At 46.8% G+C, this 26,388-nt stretch overlaps 1 protein-coding gene across 1 annotated transcript in view; it reads right to left on the bottom strand.

The window, feature by feature from the left end:
- The window catches only part of DNAH12 (dynein axonemal heavy chain 12), a 1,291,066-nt gene that overhangs the window by 300,917 nt on the left and 963,761 nt on the right, over positions 1-26,388 (bottom strand). Inside the window, exons 56-57 of the mRNA XM_086939114.1 lie at positions 3,577-3,791; positions 2,576-2,768 (exon numbers count right to left, since the gene is read on the bottom strand). Coding sequence (XP_086795240.1) covers positions 2,576-2,768; positions 3,577-3,791 — 408 coding nt within the window. The remainder of the gene's footprint in view (positions 1-2,575; positions 2,769-3,576; positions 3,792-26,388) is intronic.

Here is a 26,388-nt window from a genome sequence, read left to right as displayed (position 1 = left end):
AGTGCAGCGCCTCAGCAACGTCGGAATCCAGGAGAAGGCACTGGAGTGGATCATCTCCTTCCCCACCGGAAGGACACAGAGAATCTGCCTCCCCCCGTTTAGATCAGAAGCCACCGAAGTCATCTGCGGCGTTCCTCAAGGCTCCTCGCTTAGCCCAACCCTCTTCAACGTCTACATGAGCCTCCTCGTAGCCATCGCACGCCAACACAACCTCAACATCATCTCCTACGCCGACGACACCCAGCTGATCCTCTCCCTCACCAACAACCCCGCCACCGCCAGAGCCAACCTACACGAAGGGATGACAAGAGGATGATGAACAGCCGCCTGAAACTGAACTCGGACAAGACGGAAGTCCTCATCCTGGGATCTTCTCCCTCCGCCTGGGACGACTCCTGGTGGCCCCCCGCCTAGGCAGCGCACCCAAACCAACAGACCACGCATGCAACCTGGGCTTCATCCTGGGCTCCTCCCTCTCCATGACCAGACAAATCAACGCCGTCTCCTCGTCGTGCTTCAACATCCTGCGCATGCTACGTAAAATCTTCCGGTGGATCCCCACCGAGACCAGGAAGACGGTCACCCAGGCCCTCGTCACCAGCCGTCTGGACTACGGCAACTCCCTCTACGCCGGTACCACCGCCAAACTCCAGAAGAGACTCCAGCGGATCCAGAACGCCTCAGCACGACTCATCCTGGACACCCCCCGTCACAGCCACATCTCCGGACACCTGAGAGACCTGCACTGGCTCCCGGTCAACAAGAGAATCACCTTCCGCCTCCTCACCCACGCACACAAAGCCCTACACAACCAAGGCCCAGGATACCTCAACAGCCGCCTCAATTTCTATGCTCCCACACGCCAGCTTTGATCGACCGGACACGCCCTCGTCGCCGTCCCCCACTTCCGAAGAGCCACCAGAGGGGGAAGGTCCTTCTCCTACCTGGCCGCCAAGACCTGGAACTCCCTCCCGACCCACCTCCGTCTGACGCAGGACCTTCTCGCCTTCAGGAAGCAGCTCAAGACCTGGCTGTTCGAGCAGTAGCGGACCCCCCCCTCCCCTAGCGCCTTGAGACCCTCCGGGTGAGTAGTGCGCTATATAAATGCTTTGATTGATTGATTTATTGATTGATTTGTTTACCTCTGAGGATCCCCTACTTTTGGACAGTGAGGAAGCTTTTCTCCCACACTTTTTGCCAAGCCTTACATGCATGAGCTTGTGTTGCTATTATATTGCTGGCTTTGCCACCTTGGCATCAGCTTCATTGCCTCCTATGTCAGAATGTTCATGTATGTGTTGTGTGAGATTTCTAGTTTAAATTATATATTTACTCAGCAATTGCTGATCCCTTAATGCAACTTTAATAATGTAGTTACTCAATGTATCAGGAATTTACAGAAGCAAATTAAGCAGCTTCTTAAGTTCAAAGTAGATGTATTTCATCAGCCAAAGTACAATTTTTTTCATTTACCAGAATAAATCATTTCTCACTATCTTACAACCTTCATAGGTTCATCAGTTGCTAGAAATACGATCTTCGGAAAGCTTTTGCCTGGAGTGATACACATTGATTCAGTTGTAAGTTTGCAACAAAGGTGTCCCATTATATCTGAATCATTGGGTTTGTCCTGATTCTATAGTAAAATTGTTCAGCACACTGGAAGAGCCATGAGGCGCATAAAAATGAAATAACCAAAAATAATGGTAATTTGGTTGATTAAATATGGCACCGGTTGAGATTTCAACAGGGTGAAGATTTGTGAATTACAGCAATTTGACATGTATCTCACTATTGAGGTTGGCAATGCTAGACTACACATATATTATATCCACTACATTATCTACCACTACATTGCAGGGTAGACACATATGTACTTCTCCTAATTCAACATCATCTTACCTTGAGGTATGGTGGTTAAGTTGATGTGGTGGTTGCAATATTTTTGGCATCCGATACAAGCTATATCATGATCCTGAACCTTCAACTTGCTATAACCCCTTTTCCAGTATGGATTTCCCTTCAGATAACTGTGCATTGTCCATAAGAGACACATCATGAAATAGTCAAGCTAAAAATGCATAATGCCAGGAGTCTGAAGATGGTCTTAATACAGTGTTTCAAAATTATACATTGATGAAAAGGGTTAATTTTTTAGAATTCTTCAGTGGGGTTAACAGATTCCACTCACCTCAGGCACATAATCTAGATTAATTAGAAAGAGGTAAATCAGGTTTGCATTGACACTGGATCCATGGACCACTGAAATATCACAACAATTTTTATCATTTGAGTGGCATGGATTTTACTTTGAATGCCATGTCACAGCCCGATAACATCAAACTTATTTGTAAAGAGCTTAAGGCAATTAAATTGGGCAACTTCTTCTAAGCACTGAGAAGATGGAGATGCAAAGGGAGGTGCCGTCTAACAGAAAGATCACCAATCAAACTTTTTATGAAGAGTGGAAAACCAATTGCCAATATTTAAGTGATGGGAATGCAAGCACAATAGGTGGGATACACAAAGGCAGACATGGAATATCTTTTATTTGACAGAAGTGTTAAATACCAACCTCTCTTTTGCAACAACAATGCCTAGCAGCTGATCCTCAAGTCCTTCCGGGGTGATCATAAAATTAAGCAAGGAAACCTTCGTGGCCAGCTCGGGTAGATAATGTGGATTTCTGAGCTTGGTTGTTATGTAGAACTTAAAATCCTTTGAATACTCAATAATGGTCTCACCGAGCCGGATGCATTCAACACCTCCTACAAGCAGAGAGACCAATCATTAGGTCACACAGATTCACACATTTTAATTGCACGTGAAAAAAATAAAAAGCTCCCTAAACAGTGTACCATTGAGACCACGCGTTTAAGGTGAGTGGAGAGTTCTATGGGTACACCGTATGCAGATTATGCTGTAAAAAGGCCAAATTATACAGCACATTATTTGACAGTACTAATTTCATCCATTTTCAGATAAAAACATTTTTTTGTGAAAATTGCATTGATGTCATAGAATGCGTGGCAAATGCATAATTCTGCATCAAAGGTAAACAAAAACCTAAACATTCTACTTCCAGGCAGTGCACATTGTTATCTGCTTTTTGAAGAAAACAGAGTTTTTAAACTAACAGCTCCAAAATAATTATGCATGAGAAAAAGTAGATAACAGGTAATGTGTAATATGGTCCTATCTTGCCATTCAGGCGTTTTAGTGATATTTACCAACCACTCGGCTTTCCGCTTGATGCTTTATGATGTCATGAGAACACCTCAACAGCTATAGTGTACCACATTACACAGTAAATCGTAAACTAACACGCACATAGGTATCTACAGATTTACACATGTATATCTATATGCATTAAAACACACACAGACACACATAAGCTGGCAAAATAAAATCCACACCTTAACAAAAACATACATGTGCGTTAATTTTACCTTCAGCTTTTCCCATATGGCAGGATTAAGGAGACACATAAAAAGAGTTAGTTTGTACTATGAATTGAATTGGCTTTTGCTCAATAAGTTTAACAGCTCTCCTATTTAAATGTCTAGTTTCATGTACCTTGTTTAAATGTCTGTCTGAGAAGTAAAGGCTCGAGTGATGGATCAAGCTCCTCTCCCACATTTTCTAGCAGGAGTGGGGTACCAAACTGGATGCAGTTCTCCAGGGTCCTCATGTAATCTGCATCTGTCAGCTTGATGACATTTAGCTGGTTGTCCTTTTCAGAGTTCTTTATCCATTTGTTTGCCTGGCCTTGGGGGTCAATCATCAAAGGCCTAGAATGTAAAAAGTGGTGAATACGAAGTCAATAATGCGTGTTCTTGTGCACTGTAAATAAAAAAATCTTTTACTATCTTTAGGTAATCAAGCAGGCACTTTTTACAGTTATGCTATCTAGTTAAGACCATTAACAAAAGAAGGGGGTGGCTCTAATCAGCAAGGCTGAGCACACTATAACCTCTTAACAAAAACAATTGCCAGTGCTGATGATTATTACAAAAAGTCAATTTTATTTCAGAATGTCCAATTTATAAACATCCGAAAGCTCCTAAGTAGCTTTTTATTTACTTTTTTCTTTTTTTCATATAACAAACAACATAATTAACACATAATTTTGGCATCAAAGGATACCATTACCAGTGATTGAAGGGACAAAAAATATAATAAAGAAATATTTACACAATCAGCCGTTCATACCATCAACAATCCACATTTATTCCCATCCGTCCACCATACTATACATATATACACACACTCCAACAATATAACTGAACCTGTGGAGTGAAATAGGTCTGCCAAATCAACTTATCAAAATATTGGGTTGCAGAAAATATGTCTCATCAGTGCATAAAATTGAACATTTGTTTTGTTTTAACAATTTGTCCCTAAACCAATTTTTATTCCAGGGGTTCTTTTTATATAGATCTTTTTTGGCAGCACCAGAAGTCTATGCGTTTCCAGTCCCAGAGTTTGTAGGGACTCTTGTCAGGACCATAGATTTCACTTTAAATGAACACCGCAAGGTGGATACGTGCGTTTATCTGTCCCCACAGAAGAACTATGTGGCTTCTCAATCAGTGACACCCACGCAATGAAGTATCTTCGCCTGGTGACCGTCTGTTCATAAAAAAGATACAGCGCGCCCTTCAAATACGTCATTGAAGGGCGCGCTGTGTCTTTCGGCGACTGAGACGGCCGGAAGGTTCTTTGGATTACAGGACATCATACGAAATCGATCGTTTATACCGCAAAGTCAACCATTGTGAAAGCAGGATGACTATATGACCAGTACTCCACGCCAACGGGTGGCAGGAGGTAAGATGGTAGAAAGGAATCTCTTCATAATTGTGGAGCTTGCACGAGGACCGACTATTAAGGAAATCCACACTCCTTTTATCTTTTTTATGTCCCTTCAATCACTGGTAATGGTATCCTCTGATGCCAAAATTATGTGGTCATTATGTTGTTTGTTATATGAAAAAAAGAAAAAAAGTAAATAAAAATACTTAGGAGCTTTCGGATGTTTATAAATTGGACATTCTGAAATAAAATTGATTTTTTGTAATAATCATCAGCACTGGCAATTGTTTTTGTTAAGAGATCTAGTTAAATTCTAAATAGGAGCTCAGAGGGAACAAGCATTGGAAATGCAATAGGTCTCGCAATAGAAAAGTTTGAGCTTTTGGTGTGGAAAATGTAAATATTTTTTTAATTTTTGTTTATGTTTTTCACAATATAAAAGTATTAATTTTGTTATTAGAAATGCCAATAGTTATAAAGTTAGCAAATGTTACATCTATAGCATTAGTAAAGGTACATGTTCTGTTTTACCCTGTCTTACATGTATTGATCTGACAAATCACAATGTTTTAACAAGAACAGAAGTGAAAACATGTAACATTTTTTATGACATTTGTAATAAAGCTTGAAACATTGACAAAGTATTTGAACCAGTTGTTGAATGGTTGCACAGATTGATGCTGTGGTGGCGCTGAGTGATGTTTTGGCGACAAGTGATGCTGTGGCGTTCAGTGATGCTGTGGTGGTGCTGAGTGATGCTATGGTTATGCAATAGATAGAGTGAGTGCGATAGATAGATAGAGGGAGGGTGATAGATAGAGGGAGGGCGATAGAGTGATTGAGGGCGATAGAGTGAGTGAGGGCGATAGAGTGAGTGAGGGCGGTAGAGTGAGTGAGGGCGGTAGAGTGAGTGAGGGCGGTAGAGTGAGTGAGGGCGGTAGAGTGAGTGAGGGTGGTAGAGTGAGGGTGGTAAAGTGAGGGTGGTAGAGTGGTAGAGTGAGGGCGGCAGAGTGGTAGAGTGAGGGCGGCATAGTGGTAGAGTGAGGGCGGCATAGTGGTAGAGTGAGGGCGGTAGAGTGGTAGAGTGAGGACGGTGGCGTGAAGGCGTGAGGGCGTTAGAGTGAGTGCGGTAGAGTGAGGAGAGAGGGTGGAGAGGGGAGAGTAAGGAGAGAGAGGAAGGAGAGAAGAGAGTGGTGAGAGGGGAAAGAGAGTGGTTAGAGGGGAGAGAGAGTGGTGAGAGGGGAGAGAGTGGTGAGAGGGGAGAGAGTGGTGAGAGGGGAGAGAGTGGTGAGAGGGGAGAGAGTGGTGAGAGGGGAGAGAGTGGTGAGAGGGGAGAGAGAGTGGTGAGAGGGGAGAGTGGTGAGAGTGTAGAGGGGAGAGTGGTGATAGGGGTGAGAGTGGTGAAAGGGGAGAGTGGGGAGAGGGGAGAGTGGTGAAAGGGGAGAGTGGGCAGAGGGGTGAGAGGGAGGAGAGGGAGGAGAGGGGTGAGAGGGGAGCGGTGAGAGTGGGGAGAGCGGTGAGTGGGAGACCTAAAAACAACAGTGTGACACCCATGAAGCGCAGTCTCACTCTCCTTGATTTGTAGCACCACACAGAAAGGCCACACCATGAAATGTACACACATCCCAGCTACACCCTTACAGGTAGAAATAAAACCATGCGTTCAAACACTCCACGACCAGCAATTGTGACTGGGATAGTATTTTAGAATAAATATTGTCCGGTTAATTTCAATTAAGGCTGCTTTTAATACATGACTGCTCCATGGAAGATCGTGCATTTTCTTTTAACTCTGTAGCTTGTTAAAAGAAAGCAACGGTTTGCTCTTTCGGGTGGTTGCATCTGTGGCAGACTTTTTAGCGCTCCAAGTGTGTTTAATTGAGCTGAGGCGAGACCTGCAGCACGTGTATTTACGTGAAGTCGTGCATTCAGGGTGATGTATGCCAATAAGTAGACTGCAGGGGTATTGATGAAATAAATAAGTGCACATGTCCAACATGCAGGACATTACTGCAGAGCCAACACACTACCCTAAACTCTGGGTAAAAGTGATGTGCCTGATCGGTGCAGCCAACCAGCAACACACAGGAAGGTCAATGAAACACGTTAGCAAAGAGGACAGCCCCCAAAGTGTCTCCTGCCAGGTCTAAGCAGCTCATCTGGTGCTGTAGGCCTTTTCCTCAGGGGCTTTTAGGATTGAATTGCCCCCATTAAAACCAGGCTGCTAGAAAATACACACCTTGATGAGCTACTAATACTTAATATGGTGCAAGTCACAGTAGGCCGGTTTTCAAGTGTGCGTTGTATGGGTCTGTTTTGCATAAATGCAATGCGTCATTATGACTGGAAGTACGTGTAGCATGGCTCTTCTTTACAAAACATGTTTAAAATATGTTCACTTTACAGTAAACGATTTTCAGATACGAATAAACCACCCATTCCGCTTGTCTGTGCATGCTGGATACTGTAGTTTCGAGTTGTTTCCATTTGGAGAAATAACATTTGAAAGCACCAGGTTACAAAGGTTACAAAGGAAAGAAATGTGCCTAGTGTGTCCATTACTGGCACACATAAGAAGCTCGGTTACCTCCAAAGGCAGCTTGAGTGCAAGACAGTATTAGTGTACCTTAGACCGAGGAGAGCATATCTGAGATATCTGGTGCAATGTCAGCAGTGCGCACAGTCCTCAAAGTCACTTTGCATTCTGGGACTTGTAGTCCCAGAATGTTCTTGCCTAGGTTGTCCCCTAGAGGATCAGGCGGCAATTCTTCAGGACGTACAAATAAAAGTTGAAATCTACACTGCGTGGCTGATAATGAGGTGTAATAACCTAAATATTACCAGTGTGGTGGCACCAGTGGTGTGTGGTGTCCGAAGGTGCGGTAGTCAATCTAAGAATAGAAGAGCACAAAAATAATATATGATATGGAATAGTTGAAGCAATGCAGTGCAGTGATGGCATATAATTACAGAGCATGTGTCACATTAAAAACCAAAACAGTAATGTGGCAGAAGAGCATCAGAAAAACAGGCAGGTGGACGCTTGTCACAATAAGTATAAGATGCAGCCACTCACCTATGTTTTATACAAGACTAGCCCCATCTGGTAGCGTCATCAAGTAGACACGTTCATCCAGCATGTGTCCTAAAAAGAGGAGAGGGGTGAGGGGAGGGGGGGTGGTTTTCTGTTGGGAGGGTATTGCAAAAGGACCACAAGTTAATGAATGCATTCAAATAACAGACTGAGATGCGGTGGACCCAGCTTTAAGTAATAGTATTAGCAGTGCAATACACCTGTGAACGGTGGATCGTACTGTATACCGTCCCAAGGCAGCACACCCCGGTCTATATGCTTGTAGGTCGGCATTCCGGCGGTACAGGATCCAAAAAGGGGATCTAGCATTCTGCTAAAGCCCAACAACCCGGCGCCATGTCTTTCAGAAAGTAGGAAGGCCGGAGCCCTCGCCCTCAAGAGGTATGTTGCTAGTTCTCTAAAACTTAGGGAACATTACCGTAGTCAGCGCGATGTCCGCTGCTAAATATCTGAAGCATTGGTGGGTCTTACCTCGGTAGCTGCAATGAAGTGGTCAGTACTCACAGTAACTCGCGCCCACTCGGCGGAGGACCTAACCTGTATTGCCGGTTTCGGCTGCTGTTATTCCTGGAAATGATGCGCAGCGAAGAGTGTCAGCGTTGCGACACGAGAGCTGAAGTGCTAGCCAACTGGCTTCATTAAGAGTGTGAGCGGCGGCCATGATGAAGGAGGAGGAAGCTTGTAGAAGGGGGCGCCATCTTAGAGTGATATTTAAGAAGTATGCTAGCACACCTAGTAAGGATGCATGGCAGGGATGGGATGTCGGTTAGTGTTGAGAACGGCTCTGGTTGTCCATGATGTGGAATGTAAGCTAGTGATCTAATATTATTAGAAGATTATTTCCTGTTGTGCATTTGTCGTTTGCTATAATGATATCCCATGCTCGTAGCAGTCGACTGACTAATTAAAAGTGAGTCCCTCTGCGAAGACATACGCTTAGGGGTAGCAATGTTAAACAAGCTTCTGTGTTCTGCGACACGGCGGGCAGGGGAGGGGGCGGAGCGGGGAGAGGTGCGACACGGCAGGCAGGGGAGGAGAGTAGGAGGAACAGGGGGGAGGAGAGTAGGAGGAGGAGGGGGGGAGAGTAGGGGAGGCACGGCCTAGCGGCCGTGCAACCAAGAAGTGAGGGGGCGGAGCTGGGGGAGGCTGTGAGAGAGAGAGTGGGCAAGGCAGGCGGCTGGGGGCATGTGCACGCGCTTTTAAGCTCGATGCGCATGCGCATTGTGCTTAAATTTCACGGGCACTGCAAGGAATCGCCACGATTCCTTGCAAGTTGGTTAAAGAGTGTTTAAGCCCCCATAGTCTCGCAAGCTCGATGCGCATGCGCATCGACAGGCGAGACCTAAAAAGGACAGGGTCGCCCTCCACTCAAACTTAGTCATACAACAAAAGACCCAGTCCACGGACGTCAAAGCATATCAGTGACTGAAAAAAGGACAGTCAATATGTACTGTTGCCTATTCCTGTCCTCTACATATTATGTATACATACATATATTGTAGAGGACAGGAATAGGCAACAGTACATATTGACTGTCCTTTTTTCAGTCACTGATATGCTTTGACGTCCGTGGACTGGGTCTTTTGTTGTATGACTAAGAGATCTAGTTAAGACAGAAAATAGCAGTTTAAAGATTGCAAACATGATTTGTCTGCATTGAACATAAATCACAGCGCTGATCAATCATTATATTGTGCAAACACCGATAGTACCATCAGCACGTAACAAATTCAATTTTCTGTGGAAAACCAGGCCTCCAATTACTGGATTGCATAAAGGTTGCTGAATGAAACATATTATTTGTAGTAATCTGGACAATTTGGCATATTAAATTGCATCTGAATGCAGTTATTATGTATGCTGCGACCCGGTAAAGGTTCCTGTAATAGTAAGCTGCACTGGTTGCGATCAGTTGCATCTGGTCTAACATTCCTTTACTCTTTTTTCTAACACCCACGTGGATGTACTACACCCCCCAGGTGAAACTGGTGAGGGCCAACAGATACCAGTGCCATCATAGGACATCCCCAAACTCAGTATGTGTTCCGTCAGCCCCTATATGTAATGCGCACCCTCTCATTCTTCCAGGCCCAATATGTGTATCCACACAATCATTGTTTCCTCTCCTACAGAACGCCCCTGCCCCCACCCCAGCCAACATACACATTCCCTCCCAGCTGGATGTGTATACTAAATGCCCTGTCCAGGTATCACACCAACTGCTACTTCTTTTCTTACAACACAACAAACCTAAGACTCAGCACATAGCGAAGTGAAGGACATGACCAGGAGGTGTTCCTGTAGTATGGAGGGGGTGACAGAAGCAGTGATGTGGTATGTCCTCGGGTGCATCCCTTTTCCCCTTTTCTTGGCTGCTTACTCAGCCTTTTCCATAAGTGCTACCCCATTCTTTTTTTAGCTATCCCCTGAGAGAGAGGGTGGACCTTAGTGGATTGAGGGATAGTGAATGGGTTTAGGGAACTGGGCTGGACCATCCCAACCTCATGAATCACACCACTTGCTAATAAGGGAATACTGTCCAGGAGCCACAATCTGCAGTATGTGAGTTTGTGACCCTTGCTGAGTCCTGTTTCCTGATTGCTAGCAGGTGGCAGCTAATGGTAAGCAGTAGCAGTGAGTAACAGTGAGTGTTGAATGGAGTATCAGGAGGTAACAAGGCACATTAGAAGGACGGAGGTGCATAGGAGGCACATAAGGCACAGGGACGGGACCCTGAATAGGTTCTCTGACTTAGGATGAATATAAAAAAGTGCTGTAAGTGTTAAAAGTTCCATCAAGTAAAAATCATCGTATTATTAAGATGCTGTCACATGGCCGGTGGGGACATTGTCATTTTTCACTAACTTAACAGGAGCACGTTGCAGCTTGCCTGGTGCTTTTGCGCACATTACTACACATCTTTATTTGTACAATATTTCAATTACTGCGTTTACATAAGATTTCATCGCTGTGTTCACACTCTGCATGTTCCTGGGATTTTGACTGAACATTATGTGCGAGGTCGGACAACAATGCCCCTTGTTAGTTTTTTCTGACCAAACCTTAGCCCTAAGACAAAACAAACAGATGCAGCTATTGTTTGCACAACATACTTTGGGTTTTAGTAGGGTACACAAATTAGGTGGTAGACACTTGAACAGGGACCTTTCCATGGAGAACAGCGAAATAGCACCTGTGATGTTGATCTACCATCTATAGGATGAGGTATGGAGTCAACGGACAAAGCCCAGAGATCCTCTAATATATAATAATACTGCTTCTCAGCAAGGGGAGAGAAGATAGGCTCCACTTTCTTTTTATGATGACATCTCCCTTCAGGATTTATGGACTAGCTGCTATGTTGACTATATTTGTATTACGCATTTTCCTGCTTGTTGCGGCACATATACTGCATGTTAGGGCATTGTTAGTTCAAATAAATATCTTAAAGTATTTTATGACTCTTTCAGATCCTATTGTGGGCGAGTACAAGAGTGCGTGCGAAAGGATGTGTCTTGTTACCGCGATTCCTGAGAGATCTGGGAGTGTTGTGTTCTGGGGTGTCTAATCATTTGCTTCTCTGTGAGACACTATAGCTAGTCGGTCCTGAGCACATGGTTACTAAGGAAGTGGGATGACTCAGTCCCCATATACACCAAGGTCCTATAATCCTGCGCATAGTTCTGTTTTTGTGCAGAACCCCTGCAACATGGCGCCACCATTTGGTCTGGTACTTATTCGCGAGACTCCTGGGTAGCGCTTGTGCTTGTCCACAATACCCTCTCACCGTTTCTGGAGATGTCCGTGGTGGGGGGGTTAGCCTCCTATATTTTATATGTTTATAGGTATTTCAAGCTTGAATTTTAAAGTTTTTTGTTTCTCTGTTAGACCCAGTTTTGCGCTACCGTCCTCACTATTTCTTTGTCCCATTTCTACTATGGCACAACTGGTCACTATTGCGGCACCTAACCACGCAGCGGTTACAGCGTATCTGACTGCACGTGGAGTCCCTAATGCAGGGGCTGATTTTATTTTTGTAGTCGAAGCGGATGCGACTTACTGCTTTGAGGACTTTTACTCTTGGGTTACATTTCCAGCAGTAGAAGGGAATGATGATGTCTTTCATGAATATACACCAGCAAATGGTCTGTGTAATTATCACCCTTATCGGTTACTCGAAGTTCCGTTGTCAGCCTGGGAGCATACCATATGGTTTAATGAAGATCTTCCTCACCTTGTTTCTGCAGTACGTTTAGGACCCTTATCAGTCGATGAGGCCACTTGGCCCGTGTTGGCTGGTTTTACACCACATCCTAATTATATTAATGTTACACTCTCAGAGCTACGTCCATTACAAATGTCTTTTTATACAGTTTATGTCACATAATATCTAAGTGGCTCCGGCTGGAGCCACTCAACAGCTGCCTGCACATGGTGGTGGTCTTGTTATAAGTCCCATCATGAATAATTCAGTGACGGAAAAACATCCTTAAAATGGAGATGATTTTCCATATTGGTTGGCAGAAGAATTTTAGCAACTCAAAGCTGTTTTCGAACATACTGCTCCTGTGGAAAAACACAGGATCCTTACAATGAGTTTACCTAGTGGTATTATTCCTGATTTAGCTGATTGCACCACCTGGGGGATGGTGTTTGCTGCAGTGTGCACACTGTGTTTTGGCACCCCCTCGTGAGCATTCTACCGAGCATTCTCAAAAAGGTTCAAGATGAACACGGGGCTGGTCCAGCCCTGGAGTTGGGGATGAGATTAGTGGGCATGTTCCCTATTGTCTCTGACATGATTCTGGCCAAAGTCAAAGGTGAGGCGGTTAGCTTGCAAGTGTGTCAACGCCTATCAGCTGCGGAGGGCTTTGACAAGTAACAACAGTTGTCAATTATTATTGTGAATGTATACACATCATTAGGCCGCAATACTTATCGAGGACCATCTCGGACCATAACCCCCTCCTACTGGACCTTCGCTGGTTTCCTGGGACGCCGGCGGTGCCCACCTGGAAGATGCGACCCGAGATCCTCGAGGACAGTGTCTTCAAGGCGGACTTGGGGGAGAGAATATCGGATTATTTTGCGTCCAACGGCGGCTCCGCGGGTACTAGGGCGTTAGAATGGGACGCTTTTAAAGTAGTGGTGAGGGGCTACTGTATCTCTAAGAAGGTGGGCATGAGGCACGTTATCCTGGCTGATTTAGACACTGCGGACCGGGCACTCCGCGAGCTTGAAGTTCGCCGCCCCGGACACCCGGAATTGCAAGCGCAAACGGCGGAGGCGAGGGAGAGGGTAGCGGTGGAGGTCGAGCGGCTCCGCTGTTTTGATTATAAGGCCTACACGGTCCGGTCTATCGCGGAGGGAGACAGGTCGAGTGCGTTGTTGGCGTGGTTGGCCAACCCTACGCGCCAGTCCCAGACGACGACAAGTATGCGTGGGGCAGACGGAACCGAGGTATGCACCCAACCGGAGATCCTTAGTTGCTTCCAGCATTATCATGAATGTTTATACCGCAGTCGCTCTGCACGTGACCCAGACCGGCTTGATAATTATCTTCGCCCACTGGAGCTCCGCACAGTAGAGCAGGAAGTGGCGAAAACTCTGGGTTCCGACATCGAATTAGGGGAGATCCGCGGGGCCATTAAACGGATGGCGAGGAACAAAACCCTGGGCCTAGATGGCCTACCAGTGGAGTTCTATGCAGCTTATGCTGACCTCCTAGCCCCTCGGTTACTGGTGGTCTACAGGGAGGCGAAGAGGCTGGGGCGACTCCCGAGCTCGATGTGTGAGGCGTTGGTGGTTCCTCTCCTCAAACCGGGCCGAGACTCATCCGACCCGGGGTCCTACCGTCCCCTATCCATGTTGACGGTGGACTACAAAATATTGAGCAGCATCTTGGCCTCGAGGCTGCTGGGACATATGAGTTCCCTGGTGCACGAGGACCAGGCCGGTTTCATCCCGCGGCGGAACACGACTATGAATATTCGTAGGTTGTTCCGCTTGCTGGGGGAACCATTCCTGGATGCCCCGTCCCCGGTAGTCTTGTCGGTGGACCTGGAAAAGGCTTTTGATAGCCTAGAGTGGGACTACCTCTGCACGGTGTTACGGAGATTCGGCCTCGGGGAGGGATTTGTCAGATGGACCGCGGTTCTTTATGCTTCTGCTTCGGCCAGGGTCCGAGCGGGCCCATTGATCTCATCGCGGTATCCGGTAGAACGAGGCACGCGGCAAGGGTGCTCCTTGTCCCCGCTTCTTTTTGCGCTAGCGGTGGAGCCACTGGCGATGCACCTTCGCTCAGGAGCCCACTATACGGGCTTATGGACGTCTGCGGGCCCGCATCATGTCTCGCTATATGCGGACGACCTGTTGCTCTTCCTTGAGGACCCGGTCGACGCTTTACGGGGAGCGGAATTGGCGCTCACGGAGTTCGGAGAGGTCTCGGGCCTCCGAGTGAATTGGTCTAAGACCTGTCTTTTTCCGGTACGCAGGGGTACCCCCACCCCTGCGCTAAGTAGGGAGATTAGATGGGAGCCCGACTGCTTTAAGTACCTTGGGGTATTCGTTTACCACGACCAACCCGACCTCCTGGGTGGGAACATTGCCCGCTGCATTCGAGCACTCCGAGGTTGCATGGACTTTTGGGCAACGCTGCCGCTCTCAGTGGCGGGACGTATCGCCCTGCTCAAAATGGTGGCGCTTCCCCAGTTATTGTATTACTTCCGAACTTTGCCGATCTGGGTCCCACCGGCCACGTTTCGTCGCTTACGCTCTATGGTGGTCGGATTCCTCTGGGGAACGGGCCGGCGGCGGGTGGCCCTCAATACCTTGATGAGGCCGAAAGACGAGGGGGGGCTCGCTGTGCCGGACTTCGAGAAGTACTATCTGGCGGCGCAGCTCCAGACCTTCACCCAGGAGATCGCCAGGAAATTCCGGGGCCCGGAAGACGGTAGAGGGACGGGTATGGCCAGGCATGTTCTCTCCTTTATTGCGCTACGACAACGTCTGGTCCTGCGGGACTTGTCGATGGAGGAGCGGACTGTCCGACTGTGTTGAAATCGGGCCCACGCCCGAGGCCACCTGAGAACACCGTATGCGCCTGAAATACCGTTGGGAATGCTGACGGCCCTCCCCCACGGAGGGGATTGGTCACGTTTGGCGGCCTGGGAGGATTCCGGTTTACAGCTCGTCGGTGATCTGTACGAGGACGGAGCGCTCTTGTCCTTTCAGGATCTCATTAACCGCTTCGGGATCTCCCGGGGTGACTTTCTGCTACACTCGGCCATTGTACGAGCGATCCAGGCACACTGGAAGAACGGGCAGGAGGAACCCCACTTGTCTCAGGTGTGCCAGTACGTAATGATGTCGGCGGGCACGGTGAAGGCGGTCACTTGCCTTTATGGCAGGTTGGTTACCGAGGGATTGGCCCCTCTCACCACTTTGAGGACCCGCTGGGAGGAGGACATTGGTAGGGAGATCCCGGAGACGACCTGGACCCAGTTGGTGAGACGAGCTTGGAAGGGCACACGTAGCGCCCGTTTCCAACTGGTCCACTATTATGTTCTCCATAGAGCGTACCTGACCCCGGTGAAAATCAGGCGTTATTTTGCCACGGCTTCGGCGGAATGCCCTAGATGCCCGGCTCAGGAGGCGGACCTCCTACACATGTTATGGGCCTGTCCAGGACTGACGTCCTACTGGCAGGAGGTAGCGACGACTCTGGAGGAGGTGACAGGGAGACTCTTATCATTGGATGCGGCGGTGGGGCTCTTGCACTGGTTCCCCCATACCCCCAGGAATAAAATTTCCAGTAAATTTATCGACCTGGGGCTCCTCCTTGCTAAGCGAGAGGTGACCAGGAACTGGAAGGCACGATCTGGTCCGGCAGGCAGCAGATGGCACAGTGAGCTTTTGAAGTGGGCGGTGGGAGAGAGCGCGCTGAGATATCAACTGGCTTGGAGGCAGGGTAATGAGAAGGCGCAGGAGGCCGCGTTGGAGTGGGAAATGCTGGTGCAGGCCCTCAGGGATTATTGTGCCCCCAGCGACTCTGAAAGTGAAGAAGCGACTCGCCCCGAGTCCCGGTGAACGTCAGCACTGTCAATCCTCTTGCCTTCCCCGTGGGTCAAATAGCAGATCCTATGTTGATAGCTCCCTGGCGCTGGTGGTGGGGGGGAGGGGGGGATTTCTTTGTTAGTAGACAATTTGGGGGGAGGGTTTATTTTGGGAGTTTTAGGCTTGTTTGGAAAAGCAGAAGACGGACAGTGTATTATCCGGACCAGCTCCAGCATCCTACTGACCCCCGTTGCATTTCGCCGCCCGACCCCAGGGTTGTGGGCCAGTTGGCTGTGTACAGACTTCACGGAGGGGGGCCAGAGGGCTTTATTCTGTTACTATTGCTTATGATACAATGCTGGTCGCTACTGTACTGATTTACTGATTCCTGCAATAAAAATATATTTAAAAAAAAAAAAAAATCATTAGGCCGCAATAGTCTGGGAATAAGATCTTTTACTCAGGTACAAAATAAGCCCGCTCCTGATAAGGAAGGTCGTCGTCTTCCCTAAAAAGGCTTGGAATAAAAATCAGTGGCAGAAACAACAGAAGCCACCTTCTCGGCAGAGGTTACCATAGTGCGGGAGGCACTATGCCAATGTCTGGAGGCGAAAGCATCTGACACTTTCATTACAGTGGAAACAGCTGATACAAGAGTTGCACCCCGTGATCGGCTTTATGAGATAGGCCTCCAAATTGAAGGTGATAATAAACACACAATTAAGGCGGTCTTTTGGGACAACCTTACATCTTCTTATGATATCTTTTTGGTAGAGGTTTACTGGCATCCCCCATTTGTACTTGCTTCTTCTAAAGGGAGGATGTTATTCTCCTGAGATTTTTCCCTTATGTCTCTGAGAAGGCTAAACACAAGTACGCGTCGGAGTGAGCTTTAGCCCTTAATCCGACTCTTAATCGCAATCGGGTGGGGTGGGATAAGGATTCCCCTGAATATGAAATTCCATTGCGCTCACAGCCGCAGCCCCAACCACAATACTTGATTAAGCGTAAAGCTAAAGCTTCTGTTAGTGAAATTCTTACCCAGTTGGAATATCAGGGTGTGATTGGATCCTGTGTTTCGTCCATGAATAATCTTCTTTTTGGGATATTGGAACCAGACGGTTCTCATCGCATAGTTTTGGATTACTGTCATTTAAACAGTTATGTTCGTACCTTTGCTGTACAGAACACTCACAGCTCTGCGTTGGTTGATAACCTTGTTCGTAAAAAATATAAAACGACTCTTGATATATCTAATGGTTTTTACAGTAACAATTTGGACCCTGAGAGCTATGACTGGACAGCGCTCAGTGCCGTTGGTAATCACAAAAGGTATACACACTTGCCGTTGGGATATAAGATATGTCCCGGTGCTTTTGCGGCACGCATAGTGTTCCACCTGCATGAAATTGACCCTGCAGCTTCCTCATACGTCGATTACATCTATTTGACGGATGATGAAATGATATCGCATCTTGTGCGTGTGGACCACATCCTCATGTCTTTTGCCGACTTGGGTTACAAATTTAGCTTTGCAAAGTCACACATTGCCTTTTTGTCAGTCCTTTTTCTTGGATATGAGCTTAACAATGAAGGTCGGGGCTTGGCCCCCACTTTCTGGAGAAATGTGCACAATTGCAGCCTCCGTCCACTCTCAAAAAATTGCAATCATTGCTGTTTTTTTTAAATTTTGAGAGGACATATATTACTGATTATGCCCAGTGTATCAAACCTCTTTACTCTTTGATACAACCTACTTATTCAACTTCCTGTCGGCTTCTGGAACACACCGTGAATTCTTCGGTCTCTGCAGTCTGATCTGATTGCGACCAACTTCTTTTTGACATGAGACAATTAGACGAATTTAGTAATAAGGATTGAACCAATCACGTGAGGTTTCACTTACTTGACATTCAATGAGGGGGAAGCTGTCCCCATTGCTTACAAATCGCATTTGTACACTTCGGCTGAGATGCGTTTCTCTCCTACAGAAAAATGTTTGACAGCTGTCCAGATGGCGGTTCTTAGGGAACGCACTCTGGCTCACGATAGATGCTTTTTATGGTCTTGCTTGTACTGGCGTTAGAAGCAGTTACGAAGGTTAGTGTTCCAAACTCCAACACCTTGCATCCACATTGGATACAATGGGCTAGTTCTTTGGCCTCGGCTGATGACAATTTTATCTTTGATCCTTCTCTACAGACACAGGAGTCTTTGCAATATGAACACATACATCTTCCTCATTGATCTTTATTACCTCTGGATCAATACAAATGTATTATTTACACTGACGGTTCTGAACAACCAGCAGTAGGTTCTAAGCATGCCTAATCAGCTGCCTGCGCAATTGTGGCAGGACAGATTGTTGATGGTGATTTTAAATCATCTTTGGTGCATACACAGTCACTTGATGATTGCACAGCTCATTTGGCGGAGCTATTTGCTTTGCTTTTGGCACTAGAGTTTGCTGACCCAGAGGTTCCTACGCTTATAGTATGTGATTCTTTTTACTGTGTACAATCCTTCAATGACAATTTGTTCTTTTGGACACAAAATTATTTCCGTGATTCTAAATGTAGCGCAACGTTTGCCACTCACACATGTTATCCATACTTTGGGCCATCAGCGCATGGGAGCCCACGCTGTTGGTAATTCACTGGCTGATGAGGCAGCCAAATCTGCAGTAGCCACATGATCAGTAGCAGCAGTGCTAGGTCGATGACTACATTGATGATATTCTGGCGGCTGACGCTTTGATAAAGGAGGGAACAGAACTTCCCCAAGGTGATCAAATCCCAATTGCAACTATTCAATCCGTTGGGGATCAGCTGATTCCCAATGAGGACCGTAGACTTTCTTAGATCATTGCCACTCATGAAGGTGTACCTTCTGCACATGCCGGAGGGACAGTGATAGCGTCTCTTTTACAGCAACGTTTCTGGTGGCATGGTTTATATTAGCAGGCACGTAAATAAGTTATTTCGTGTGACATTTGTCAACAGATTAAGCCTTCTACTGTTGCCCGTCCACCACATACTTAACTTTATATTTCAAATCAACCGTCTGGTTGAATCTACTTTGATCACTGCAGTCCTTTGACTTCAGACACAGCTTTCAAACATATTTTAGTTGCAGTGGATTCGTGCACTAGATTTCTTTGGGTTTGGCCGCAACATAGTGCTGATGTTCGAACTGTCATTAAGGATTTGCGTTTCTTCGTTGGGACGTTTGACTGTGGCACCTTCCATTCTGACCAAGGTCCTGAATTTGCCTCTAAGGCATACAGGGATGCGATTAAGTCACTGGGGGTGCAGGTGCAATATTCCTCTCCATACCTGCATGAGGGTAATTCAGTTGTGGAGTGAATGAACAGTGACTTACAGCAATCTTTGACAGCAAGAGTCTTAGGGACTGGCAGGGGTTAGCTACCTCATCTATATGGAGTGCAGCATAGATAATGTCTCTCTGTGGATGCACCCCTTACAAATGCTCTTTTGCATTAACATTTTTGTGCCAGACCTTGATGGTCTAGATGTTGTGACGGCTGCCGCAACCTTTGATGTAGATAACCATTGTGCTGTATTACAGGATCTACAAAAAGTTTGTGATTCACAAGCAAAAGCACATTTGCCTTCTTCCGCAGATCCAGCGGTGCTGATTCCTGGTTTGGGCTGGCTTCATAAAGTTGGAGATCTGGTCCGAGATAAAGTGGAGAACAGAAAAGAATTTGGTCTATCATACCGTGCACAAGTCAGAGTACTTGGCTTGAAAGGCACCCGTACGGTAATCCTGCCTTCTTTGCCTGGTCGTAAGGAGAATCGATACATTTCAATCAAACATGTCAAGCTACACTATATGGTCGATACTGAATGTGTGTATGCCTCGAAGTACTTCAAGCAGAGACCTTTCACTGAATCCGATGTCTTCAGCTTCCTTGACTACTCCCTGTGTAATGGAAGGGGAGCTGGAAACTTCAATTGATTTCTTGACTGTTTTACCTTCTATTTCTACCAATGCAGACATTGAGTATGCATCTCCTTCAGTTGAGATCACAATTGACCTTACTGAGAGTACCTTACAAGAACCATCTGATGCTGCACAACCCCTGTTGTTTCAGCTGGGGGCAAGGGGTTATTAAATTGACCTCAACAGCCGTTCTTCGTCCTCATCTGTGGTAACACCCCCTTCATGCACCGGTCTTTTTATTTCATGGTTCCAAAACACTTACGTGGTCCCACCCTGGGCATACGTCTGGATGGTACTTACACTGATATTACTCTTCATGTGAATTGGGCTTTTTCTGCTCATCAATGGTCATTATTTGCCTGAACGCTCTGCTGTGTACTTTGTTGATGGAGTTCTGGCACCCCACACGTCATCACATATAATGAAAAGATATCAAGCCCTCGTAAACATTTCGGCTTTCCCTGTTGCGGATGGCATCATTTGGGATAAAGTAGCTTAATATATCCATGGCCCGAGTGAACTTTTGAACATTCCATACGTATTCTGCGTTTCATTAAGAGTTGTGGTTTCACCAGCCATACACTCAGACAACGGGGATGTTCAAGCTGTTCATTCGCTGTTTTCTGATTTAAAATCTTATGCAGCTTTTGACACTGAAGATTTGTATTTGAATTCGGCAAATTATGCAAATGTATTCTGTTATCAACATTATGGCTATCACAAAACCAACATTGTCCGACTTCTTTACAAGGGAGTTTAAAGACTCAACGGAGTAAATTTACATATTTTTCCAGTTTCCTATCCACAATCCTACTTTTATAAATTAAAATGGCCGCTCAATCTAAATGTATGTTTACACACATTAAATTGATTTACTCCTTCAGAACAGACTTATCCGCAAAGGGTTATGAACTCTTGAAGGACACAATTAATTTAAAATCCATTTGGGGTACCGAAGATTGGCAGGTGCAGGGCACTGAAGATTTGCATCGTGCATGTCTGATTCAGACACTAATTTTATTTTTAAATGCTACGGTGCAGCAAACTACTTGTTTTGGTTTAGCCACGGCCAAAAATCTCAATATTCCCTCATTCGCTGTGTACGAAATATGGCGTACACACACTAATTACACAATTGATGACTTAGTTGCTATGTTCCAAAATGGATCCATAAACTCTTCCGACATTCACCCCTTGGGATGGTTATTGTGGCCAAAGGGCTCTAATGCATGTCAACTGCGTTTTTTAAATACCACCAAAGGATTTACACAAAGTAGACCTGACCCACGTTTCCCACATTCCCATTCAGTCGCCACATATACAGTGGGTAATTGTATCAACAATGGTTGGGACACTCTACACTGTCGTCTGTGAAACAACACCTGTCCTTTTTGTCGGGTGAAGTTAATTTGGCTGATTTTATTTTAGGTCCGAAAGCCCCTAGAATGAACCGAACAAGTTACTTACCTTCGGTAACGCTTTTTCTGGTAGATACAGTATCTGCCTGTGGATTCCTCACCTTGTGAATATCCCCCTGCGTCAGCAACATTCGAAAATTATTTTTGTAGCTTTGCGCCGACGTGGACGACGTCACAGAGGCACGGCATCGCGCGTGACTCAGCTGACGTCACCGACACCATAATAGGCCCACGCCGGCGTGATGACGTCAGTTCCGCCCTTTGTTCCTTGCCTTCGAGGCACACGGACGGACCGGCAAAAGTAGATATATACACAGTATACAATAGTCAAGATAACACACACAGTGTAAAGACAATGCAGTAATTCAAGTAGAATAAAACACTCCTTTTGTGAATAACATATATACATTAAAACATTGCAATTATCTAAGGTATAGAAGAGTGGACAACGGGGAGGCGGGTGGGCATGTGAGGAATCCACAGGCAGATACTATATCTACCAGAAAAAGCGTTACCGAAGGTAAGTAACTTGTTCTTCTGATAGATACATCTGCCAGTGGATTCCTCACCTTGTGAATAGTGTCCCACAGCAGTCCCCACTCCCAGAGGAGGGTGTCCACTCTCCTATACCAGAAAATCCTGGAGGACAGATAGCGCAAACTGGCCGTCCCTCCTCACCTCGGAATCCAAGCAGTAATGCTTCGCGAAAGTGCAAGAGAGAGGCCCAAGTTGCCGCTCTACAAATATCCTCTACAGGCACACTTCTAGACAAAGCAGATGTTGAAGACTTTGCTCTAGTAGAATGAGCCCTTATACCCTCTGGAGGTTCCTTACCCGCCAGGGAGTAGCAGATCTTGATGCAAAGTATGATCCATCTTGAAAGTGTGCGCTTGTGCACAGCTTTTCCTTTCTTGCAGCCAGCAAATCCAACAAAGAGCTGGTCATCCACCCTGAACTCTCTAGTTCTGTCCAGGTAGAAGCTCACCGCCCTCTTAGGATCCAGGCGATGAAGTCTCTCCTCCTCCTTGGAAGGGTGAGGGGAAGGATAGAAGGTAGGAAGGGTAATAGACTGTGCTAGATAGAAGGGAGTCACCACCTTAGGCAGAAAAGCAGCCCTGGTCCTATGAACCATTCGTTCAGCATGAATGGTCAAGAATGGGGGCTTCGAACTACGAGCTTGAAGCTCACTTACCCTCCTTGCCGAGGTAATAGCACCCAGGAAAACCGTCTTAAAAGACAAAAGTCTCAAGGGACATTTGTGCAAAGGTTCGAAAGGAGAACCCATCAGAAAAGTAAGCACCAGATTTAAGTCCCATTGAGGCACAATAAAGGGGGTAGGAGGAAATTTATTTGTAAGGCCCTTCAAAAATCTTAAAACCACAGGAGATTTGAACAATGACGGCTGATCCGGCAAACAAAGAAAAGCCGACAAAGCCGAAAGATAACCCTTGACAGTGGCAACTGCAAACCCTTGCTGCGCCAAAGAAAGAGCAAATTGTAGTATATCAGATAAACGAGCCTTCAATGGGTCAACAGATTTCTCTCCACACCAAGTGACAAATTTAGACCATCTGTATGAATAGATAGATTTGGTGGAGTCACGCCTGGCCGATAGAATGACATCAACCACATCAGGTGGGAGAGAAAAGGAATTCAAGTTGCCCCGTTCAATCTCCAGGCATGAAGGTGTAAGGTCTGGAGGTGGGGGTGTAGAACCTGCCCCTCCATCTGAGAGCGGAGATCTTCCCTGAAAGGGCGACGGAGCGGCGGGCACGAGGAGAGGTGGAGAAGATTTGTGTACCACACCCTTCTTGGTCAATCCGGGGCGACCAATATGGCTTGGGCCCGGTCTTGGCGAATCTTCCTCAGAACCCGAGGAATCAAGGGTATGGGAGGAAACGCGTAAAGGAGTCTTGAGCCCCAACTCAACTGAAACATGTCCCCCAAAGCTCCCTGAATCGGTTACTGGAGACTGCAGAATGACGGGCAGTGAGCATTCTTGCGAGTGGCGAACAGGTCCACCTGAGGATTTCCCATGTCCGAAAGACATGACGAACTACCTCCGGATGGAGCCTCCACTCATGGTCGGCTGAGGACTGCCGACTGAGACTGTCTGCACAAACGTTCAGAACTCAGGCCAGATGATTTGCCATCAGAAAAATCAGATGGTCCTGAACCCAGGACCAGAGACGCAGAGCCAATCTGCAGAGACACTGAGACCCTACTCCTCCCTGTTTGTTGACATACCACATCGCAGTGGTGTTGTCCGTCAGGACCTGAACCAACCGACTGCGAAGGTAAGGGAGGAACGCCTTGAGTGCCAAACGTATCGCCCGCAATTCCAGAAGGTTGATGTGAAGCAACCTTTCCTGTGGAGACCAAAGACCCTTGACCTCCAGATCCCCCAGATGAGCACCCCACCCTAGAGTGGATGCATCCGTTATCACTGTGGCCACAGCTGGAGGCAGTTGAAACGGCTTTCCTTGAGACAGATTGCCTTCCACGCTCCACCAAGATAGATCAGCCGCAGCTTCTCTGGAGATCCTCACTGACTCCCTGAGATCTCCGTTGTGTTGATACCACTGCCTGCGGAGGCACCACTGGAGTGCCCTCATGTGCCAGCGTGCATTGTTGACCAACAGAATGCAGGAAGCCATCAGACCGAGCAGGCGAAGGACCTTCAGGACTGGAACAACCGCTCCATTAAAAAATAAAGGAATCAACTCCTGTATGTCGCGAATCCTTTGAGGAGGAGGGAATGCACGACACACAGTTGTATCCAGCACAGCACCTATGAACAGGTTGTGCTGGGAGGGCACAAGGTAAGATTTGGGCACATTTATCGAAAAACCCAACCTGTGCAACAACTGAGTTGTCTCTTGCAGATGATGGAGCACCTTCCCTGGAGATTCTGCTTTGATCAGCCAATCGTCCGGATACGGGAATACCGGTACCCCCGATCTGAGATATGCTGCCACCACAGCCATCACCTTGGTGAAGACTTGAGGCTCAGTAGTAAGACAAAACCGTAGAACCACAAACTGGTAATGTTGCGATCCTACCGTAAAACTGAGATACTTCCTGTGTGACTGCAGGATAGGGATGTGAAAATATGCATCCTGCAAATCTATTGACACCATCCAGTCTTCTTCCATCAGCGCCTGAAGAACCTGTGCAAGGGTGAGCATCTTGAACTTCTCCTGTTTTAGGTAAAGGTTCAAGATCCTGAGATCCAGGATTGGACGAAGTCTGCCATCCTCCTTGGGTATCAGGAAATACCGGGAGTAGCATCCCTGACCCCTTTCCTGCTCTGGAACCATCTCTATCGCACCCTTTCTTAACAGTGTCTGGACTTCCTCCTGCAGGAGTAACAGGTGTTCCTCCATGCAAAAACCTTGGCAAGGAGGGTAATTCTGAGGGAATTCCCGAAAGGGAAGAGCATACCGATTTTCTACGAGATTAAGAACCCAAAGATCTGATGTGACCGATTCCCAATCCCTTAGAAAATAGGTAAGCTGACCCCCTACAGGACCCGCATGATCCAGAATGGCGGATCTAGGGCTGCTGTTCTGTGGCTGGGGGGTTGGAGGAGGTGGAGGAGGAAGAGGCTTGACGTCCCCGAGGACGAGCTCTCTGCTTACCCCTGTAAGACTTATACAGCGGATTTTGCTGTTGCTGCTGCTGCTGTTGAACTTGAAGGTAGGGACAAAAAGAAGAACATCCAAAACCTCTATACCTTTTAGTTGATGAACCTCTGGTCTGCAGCCCCAAAGATTTGGCAGTAGCCCTACTGTCCTTAAATCTTTCCAAAGCTGCATCAGCTCTTTTACCAAAAAGTCTAACACCATCAAAAGGCAAACCCAACAACGCAGCCTGAACATCCGCAGAAAAGTCAGATGACTTCAGCCAGGCAGCCCTTCTAGAGGCAACAGCAGTTCCCATGATGCGAGCAACTGAATCAGCAGTGTCTAGCCCACTCTGAATCACTTGGCGAGCAGCCGACTGTGCATCTGCCAATACCCTATTAAAATCCTTCCTGCTGTCCTCAGGAATTCTAGGAGCCAACAGCCGTACTGAGTCCATCAGGGCATGTATATATCTCCCCAAAAGGCAAGTGACATTAGCCAATTTTAAAGCCATACTTGCTGAAGAGTAAGACTTCTTCGCAGTCTGATCCTGTTTATTGGATTCCTTATCCCCAGGCACTTGAGGGAATGCACCCACAGTCTTTTTTGATCAGGCTGCCTGAATAACCAGACTTTCAGGCAAAGGATGCGAGGAAAAAAATTCAGGATCCCCAGGTGCAACTCTATACCTCCCTACAACACTTTTAGCCACTGCAGGAGCTGTAAGAGGCCTGCGCCAAACCTCCAAAATAGGTTCAGTTAATGCTTCATTAAAGGAAGCAACGGTTCGATAACAGAACTTGGGGAATGGAGGACCTCAGTCGAGATTGGATTTATATTCCACTGTAGGCAAAGTTAAATTTAAAAGTTCTGCAGCCTTCCTCATGACCATGTGGTATGGCGTAACATCCTTTGAAGGGGCATCAGGCACAGATGACAGCTCCCAATCAGGAGAAAGTTCCAAACCAATGGCTTCTCCTAGATCTTCAAAACAGTCCTCCTGAAGCTCTCCTTCTTCTATCTCAGCCTCAGCCTCTCTATATCTTTGCTCCTCTATAAGGCGATGAGCATCCCTTCTAGATCTCTCTTTCAACAGCCGCGCCGTTGGATCCGTGAACGACTCCGACGGAGCCGGTATCGATGTCGAGATCGAATCCGAAGGCCCAGGGCGCTGTTCTCGAGGTCGAGTCGGAGCCGGCGACGGCGGTATCGGCGTCGACGACCTCGGCGGCGCCGAGTAATGCCAAGGTGGCGTCGGAGCCGGTATAAAAGGCATAAAGGGAGCTGGAGCATAGGAATGGGGAACTCCTACATTATACACCAGAGGACCCATGGGATCCGAAGGTGCACCAGAGGGGTAAAAAGCCCTGGAATAGACACCATACATAGCGTTTAAAAACGCAGTAGGGTCTTG

Source organism: Lissotriton vulgaris, chromosome 9 (genome assembly GCF_964263255.1).
Source record: "Lissotriton vulgaris chromosome 9, aLisVul1.2, whole genome shotgun sequence".
NCBI lineage: Eukaryota > Metazoa > Chordata > Amphibia > Caudata > Salamandridae > Lissotriton > Lissotriton vulgaris.
This window is presented reverse-complemented; position numbering and strand designations above follow the sequence as displayed.